This window comes from Microchirus variegatus, assembly GCF_963457635.1.
Source record: "Microchirus variegatus genome assembly, chromosome: 15".
Classification (NCBI taxonomy): Eukaryota; Metazoa; Chordata; class Actinopteri; order Pleuronectiformes; family Soleidae; genus Microchirus; species Microchirus variegatus.
In genome coordinates, this window is record NC_139816.1 from 22,007,784 (window position 1) to 22,015,440 (window position 7,657).

Sequence of the window (7,657 nt, forward strand, 5' to 3'; positions counted from 1 at the left end):
TATCACTCAATTATTATGAACCATGCTTGCATAAGCCTCAAATTGTATATTTAAAATGTTAATTTACTGTTACAACTACAATGCTACTCTTAATAAACATGAGACATCAATACTCTGAATTTGACATTGTCCACTCTAGAATACTGCTGATGTTAAGCTTAATACCATAGCTGACATAGATACTGTTGCAAGCTAACGTTACCTAGATATAATGAGGACCAAATACCTATAAATATGACTTAAGTATACAAAGACACAACTACAGACAAGATAGTAATATGTAATAATACATACCCAACACAAAAACAGAAAGATCAGTTTTCTTGAGCTGCAGTCTTGTTTACCTCAGATCTCCATGGCAACCATTGAACACTGTTTACCACTTTATTTTTAAAAAAAAACAGCTGCACGGTGGCACCCCTAAATCATCATGTATTGGAAAAATATTTTGCATGTGATGTTTCTACATATATTGGAACACTTTTTTGAAATTCAAGGGTTGTGTTTTTTGATGCACCCTAACCACCATACTTGTATTTACTGCGATGGGTTGGACTTTGAACAAGCCATGATCATGCACATATCTCTGGGGAGAGGCGGAGGAGGGTGCCACTGGGTCTGGAGTTAATGTCTGTGGAATATCCAACCTGAAACTGATTAGATTGTCACTATCGGTTTATAAAGTTACTGTTAAATGTGATGAATACGTGAATTATAGTTGAAGATAAACATGTTGAGTGAAAGAATCTGGAGTTATAAACCTACTTTTAACATGTGATTGTTCTTAATAATAATTATGCAATTATATAAAGGAAATCAGGCAAAAACAACATGATTCCTGTAACACATATAAACTAATCGCCATGGTCAATTAAATAAACCATTTTTATTGCTCATTTTAATCTTTAATTATGTCATTATACTTTACTGTATTCACTTCACTATCGTTGGTTTTGCATTTATTTACAAATCCATGGTTTTAACCCGAAAGTTGACGTGACGTCGGTATTCATGAAATCCGCTAGCGCACGTCATTAGCGTACTCCCATCATGCCTTTCGCTGTTCATGTACGCGCCCAGCAAGTAGATAACGCGGACAGCTTGTTCACATAGCCAAGATGCATTATGGTAGTGACACTATTGCCCATGCTCTATGGGTCACATAACCCGGAAATAAACGTGGAAGTCAAAAACTTTTTTGGCATATGTGCTGGGTGAGCCAATAGTACCCAGCTGGCCCCGGAGACCAACACCCTGGCGTGACAGATTTGTATTTTTTTTATTTTAATTTGTTTAGTTAGTTTTACAAATAAACTCACAACGATAATTACCATTCAAACAATAAAAAATAGAAGCCATTATTGTAAAATTACGACAAGACAATTTTTTAAAAATGTATTTAGTTTAGTTAGTTATACAAATAAACGTACAACAGTAAATACCATTCAAACAACACAAAATTGAAACCTTAATTGTATTATGGCATGCCAGTCACCATTTTTTAAGATGTTGATGGTTCTGTATAGCTTAAAATTGTTATAAAATATTATAAATTGTAGTTATTATATACAAATTTAAAGGTTGCAGCCCAACCGTCATGAGTGCTGTACGCTATTGGCTTATATGTACTATCATATATGAATAGTGCAATATCACATAAAATAAACTTGTGTAACATGTCCTTCCAATATGATAAATCAATGCCATAAAATGCTGTTTAGCTTAAATGTATTTTTAGTGTACAGTTTAATTTAATATGTAGACAATTATTTCATCGAATTTTCGAATATTACACACTACTCATAAAATAATTGACCATTACAGTTATTTTATTACAATGTCTAATAGAATTCGTAAATATTTTGGTTAAGAATCATCTTAACTGGATATAAATGTACAATGAAGAACAACCACTTCTTCTCACATTTCTACATACATACATTTCTTCTCAGAATGTATTTAACAAATAAAGAGCATTTCAAACATGCTTCAACAGAATTATTAAAAAAAAAAACCTCATGAAACAGGCCTGGACAAAAATGATGGTACCCCTAGAAAAGACTGATAATAATGTGATCAAAGGGATGTTAATTCAAGGGGTGTCTATAATCAGTCTGTAATCAGTCAGTGGGCCTATATACAGGGCTACAGGTAGTCACTGTGCTGTTTGGTGACATGGTCTGTACCACACTCAACATGGACCAGAGGAAGCGAAGGAAAGAGTTGTCTCAGTAGATCAGAAAGAAAATTATAGACAAGCATTTTAAAGGTAAAGGCTATAAGACCATCTCCAAGCAGCTTGATGTTTCTGTGACTACAGTTGCACATATTATTCAGAAATGTAAGATCCATGGGTCTGTAGTCAACCTCCCTGGATTTGGCCTGGAAGTGGACTTAATGGGAGAAGACCAAGGAGGACAAAAAAATCATAAAAAATTGACAAGCCACAAAGCTTCTGTGGGAATGTCCTATGGACAGATGAGACAAAAATTTAACTTTTTAACAAGGCACATCAGCTCTTTGTTTACAGATGGAAAAATGAAGCATATCAAGAAAAGAACACTGTCCCAACTGTGAAACATGGAGGAGGCTCTGTTATGTTCTGGGGCTGCTTTGCTGCATCTGGCACAGGGTATCTTGAATCTGTGCAGGGTACAATGAAAGACTATCAAGAGATCCTAGAGAGAAATGTGCTGGCCAGTGTCAGAAGGCTTGGTCTCAGTCGCAGGTCATGGGTCTTGCAACAGAACAATGACCCAAAATACAATCACCCAAGAATGGCTAAGAGGAAAACATTGGACTATTCTAAAGTGGCCTTCAATGAGCCCTGACCTAAATCCGATTGAGCATCTTTGGAAGGGGCTGAAACATGATGTCTGGAAAAGGCACCATTCAAACCTGAGACAACCTGAGCAGTTTGCTCATGAGGAGTGGGTCAAAATACCTGCTGAGAGGTGCAGAAGTCTCATTGACAGTTACAGGAATCTTTTGATTGCTGTGGTTGCCTCAAAAGATTGTGCAACAAAATATTAAGTTAAGGGTGCCATCATTGTCCAGGCCTGCTTCATGAGTTGATTTTTTTTAAATAATTATTTTGAAGCATGGTTGAAAAGCAATATCTGACTTTCATTGGTTAAATTTCATAGATTTTTTATTTATTATAACTTTTGTCAGATTGAAGTTTCTGTGACCATTGTGAGTTTTTCTTTCATTAACCGAAGGGTACCAACCTTTGTGTCCACGTGTGTACCTGTTCCGTTTTGAGTTCATGTTTTTTGTGTTTTCTGCTTTTGTGTTTGTTTGTTGTTTTGCATTTATGTTTTTTGTTTTGCAGTAGTTTTTTGATTTGCGTTTGTGTTCTTTGGTTTGTGTTTTGTGATTTGCGTTTGTGTTTTGCACCTCAGAGCCACCGTACATTACACTGAAAACTGCATTATTTGAGATTAAAATAATACGTTTTGAGTTATATTTTAATGACCCCCACCCCCTCAGCTCCCATTGGTTCCCATGTAACTCGAACCCAGCTTATACAACTTATGACATAAAAATATCTTTGCAGGAGTTGCTGAACAAGTGCAGAGCAAATGTATCTGAGGCTTTTTTGGCTCTGCAGAAGATGAGGTCTCACACTATTGATGACTACATGGCGCAGACGGTGAGTGACATTTAAGCTGATTGTAAGACTGTGTGTAAAACATGTACAAAAGCTCTGTGTGCGTGTGCACATGCTTGGGCAGGGTGGTGGTGACTAACAACATAGCTACTACAGTAGCCCACACACTACACTATAGTATAGTAGCATTCATTAATAATCAGGATCTTTCCATGGAAATTATGGGAATTAATGAGAATTAACTGGACATTTTGGATAATTCAAAGAATCTGAGTCACATCAACATAAATATAAACACTTTGTTTTGCCATAAACAGACATTGTTGTAAAAGGATACAATTAAATACATGACAGCGATTTATTTGTGAGTAGAACTTTATGAACGCGTAATTCTTTCATCAAACAATCAATTCTTTCTGAAGTTAAAGCAGTTTCCCCTCCCAAAAAAGTCCTATTAAACATGTCAAATAATAGCTTTCAAAAATTCAAAATTTCACCCAGATGGCCACTAAATTCTCCACTTGCTCATTTGTGAACCTGTTGCGAACCTTTGAGTGTGTGTTCCAGAATACTGACCAGTTATGGTCAGAGGCAGCTGATGTTGGTGGGATTTATGCTACAGGTGCAAGGGACTTTGTTACCCTTTGGCTCAAATGTGTGACTTCAATTGTCTGCATCTGTATTGTTTGCTCAGAAATGTAGCTTTAGTAGTTCAGAATTCTAGAAATGATTGTGCATGTGATGGAGGAATACACAATACATGTAGGTGGTGTGGCCTCAATAGCCTGCAGTAAGTAAGTGTGCTAAGTCCCTGAGGAATAGCATATTATACTCAGCTGTATTTACATCCAATCTGATTTTTTAGCCAATATTATGCTACAATATTTTTTTTACCAACTATATTTATGTTCCCAACCTTCAACTTTAAAAATCTCCAGTTTATTCCCATTATTATTATATTCCATGGAACCCTATTCATTATATAGTGTAGTAGTTTAATACTAAGTTAGTTAGTAATAATTTAATGAAGTCTGCCATTATTTTGTTTATTGTATGTTTGTATGTCACCCTGTATTCACCATATAACCACTTCAAAAACAGTCAGGATGTTCAGTGTTGATCTAACCAGCAAAGTAAGTCACCATTTAAAATGTGTGCGTGTGTGTGTTTGGGTGTGCATGTGTGTGCACACTACGTTTGCGCTTCAAACATTTCACCTTATTCTTGTTTGCAAACATTTACATTGGTATGAATGTATAATAGGAAATGGCAAACAAAACATGCTGAAAAATATGGGTGCACATAAATGAAAAGTTGAAAAGGTTCCCCAGTGCAACCAATATAAAGAGGTTTGTTCATGATGGCTGCCTACTATCTCATTCTATATAAGTGCTTTAATACGTTCATCTGTAATCTGACAGTAATTGGAGATGCAGAAGCGTCACAAAACCAACCTTAAAAGTGTGTTAAAGTGTGTGTTTAACTATATTGCAGCGGCTTCAGTATCCAAAGCTGTTGGAGGCCGACATCAAGATCAGGGCTGAGATTTGGAGACAGTGGGACATCAAGGAGCAGGAGCGTAGACAGGCCTTTTATCGTGATGTTCTCTCAAACCAACAATCGGTAAGTCACTTGTTTTTATTGAGCAGGGATCTATGAGCAATATAAAAAACCACACTTGACTCGGGCTGGATATGGATATGATGTCTATATAGTGACATGAGACAAGATATGGTCATATCGTGATAACTTGCATTGACTCTTGCATTGATGATCGTCATATCAATAGTATAAGTTAAATATTATGTATCTATATTGATTAAAAATATATTGAATTAACAAAAGTATATATATAAAAAAAGTCATTTAATACTTCTTTAATTTTAAGCCTAACTCTGACCGCTCAGAGAGCGCAGCAGTTCCAGCAGAACTTCAATGACTCCGTTCCACATCAAACCAAAAAAAAGTATAAAAAACCCAAATAATTTAAAATAAACAATTATCAATTGACTCATCATATTTGATGATGAGAAATATCACGTAGTTCTGTTCACGTTAAACATGTAAAAGAATTTCAATGTAAAGGTCTAGAACACGCATACTAAGTTTGGCGGGGCTAGCTCAAACGTGCTAGGACGAGTTATTTCAAATGAATAGACTAGTCATTTTGCTTTTCCAAAATGATCGACTTCTGGGTGGGTGGAGCTAATGGACATACATTGGAAATTTGTCTGGAATCAAGAGGGCAACAACTGTACCAAGTTTGGATCAAATTAGAACAGCTATGTGTGACTTATACAAAAAAGAAAAAATGAAAAATTTTATGTTTTGTCTGGTCCTAACCCGACTTCTGGGAGCCCTGGGGCTAGGCACGGGTTAGGGCCCTATGCCCTGTTAACCCCCTAAAAATGAGCTCAACGCCGAGGAAAAATAATACTAACTAGGACCGCTCCTGGACTCGCAGTAATGAAAGGGGCCCTCGCTCCGGGCAACTTAGGCAGCACAGCAGCTGAATCAATTTTCAAAAATGGCCGACTTCTGGGTGGGCGGAGCTAATGGATGTACATTAGCTTTTAATCATTAACTTGTCTAGAACATATGAACTGAGTTTGGCGGGGCTAGCTCAAATGTGCTAGGACTAGTTCGTTCAAAAGTAAAAGCTAGTCATTATTATGTTATACTAGTAATTAGAATAACATTAACAGGATATGATTATTAATCTGAAATGATCACCAAAAATACACAAATTAAGTTGGACTTAAACATCCTGGGTTGATGACCAGTTTAACTTGCTTTAACAGCATTTCAATTGCTCAAAACACATCATCCCTGAGTAACTTGACAAAACACAGTATTTTATGGTCAATGTCGCCATCTAGCAGACAAAACAAATTGTTCCCATATGGGTTTCTTACCAGAAAATGACTGAAGCTTGAGTATATGAGTATTCTGATAGTTAGGAATTTAAAACCACCTTATATGTGGAGCATAAATATAAAACAAAAACAAGGTCAGACCCTTAAATGGATAGTACAGATTCTGTGTAGTTGTATTGAGGTACTGACACAAACATCACTTTTTTTGGCTGCCGGCAGGGACACGAGGATGAGAAAGTTAAAGCCACTGATTTCAGCCACTGAATAAAAGACTTGTCTAATAAAATCTATACCTGCTTAAGTCTTGAATGAATTAGAAACATATTCACTGCTTTATCTCACTGTCAGACTATTCTGACGGAAGTTTGTAAACCACTCACTCTCTCACACCAAAGTAGGAGTAGTAGTAGTAGGAGTTGTTGATCCACTACTGCCTCCATTATTAAGTTCAAAATAGTTATTTTGGAAGTTCACTTAAATTAAAGTGACACAAACATGTGGCAACAGACCAGCCGACTAAATACACTGTTTCCAGTCAGAATCTCAGCATCTAACTGTGAAAAAGTTATGTGAGGGTATGACCGGCATACCTTGGCTCATTTCTAATCATAAAATTGAAGACTTCGTTTTCCACTATAATGTAAGGGCGCAGAATCTTTGAGGATAAGAATCACAATTTTTTTACAATAATCCATTTTTTTGACACCTCTAATATGTGCACACATAGCCTCCCTCCTGACATGTTTGTCTCTCGTGTTTCTCCTCAGCTGACTCTCAGGATTCAGTCCATCCTGAACAGTCGCAGAAACCAGGTGATGCAGACGAGTGCAATGCTGAATCAGCCTGGATGCACGTGAACACAGGAAGGACATTCTTCACCATGTTCCCAAATGAATGTATGGTTTTTCACTAAAGAATTCACTGAACTGCCACATCATTTAAAGGGATGTCAGTTTTTATGGGCTGACTTCAATGTGTGTTAGTGCCTCATATAACACACTTCAAAAACACCTGAATCATCACTCTAACAGTAACTAGTGTACTCTCAGTTATTAGGTTGTATATTATTGCAGTGATTGGTTTTCTGTAATAACTCCTCAATTTAGTTGAGGCAGAAGTGAAAATAAAAGAAATACATATATATTTTTTTCCATTGATGACTATATTC

At 36.4% G+C, this 7,657-nt stretch overlaps 1 protein-coding gene across 1 annotated transcript in view; it reads left to right on the plus strand.

The window, feature by feature from the left end:
* Nucleotides 1-7,414, plus strand: part of LOC310937442 (transcriptional regulator ATRX-like) — a 57,589-nt gene extending 50,175 nt beyond the window's left edge. The window contains exons 33-35 of the mRNA XM_083901718.1: nucleotides 3,560-3,655; nucleotides 5,108-5,236; nucleotides 7,257-7,414. Coding sequence (XP_083757844.1) covers nucleotides 3,560-3,655; nucleotides 5,108-5,236; nucleotides 7,257-7,346 — 315 coding nt within the window. The 3' untranslated portion in view covers nucleotides 7,347-7,414. The remainder of the gene's footprint in view (nucleotides 1-3,559; nucleotides 3,656-5,107; nucleotides 5,237-7,256) is intronic.
* The last annotated feature ends 243 nt before the right edge of the window (nucleotides 7,415-7,657 follow it).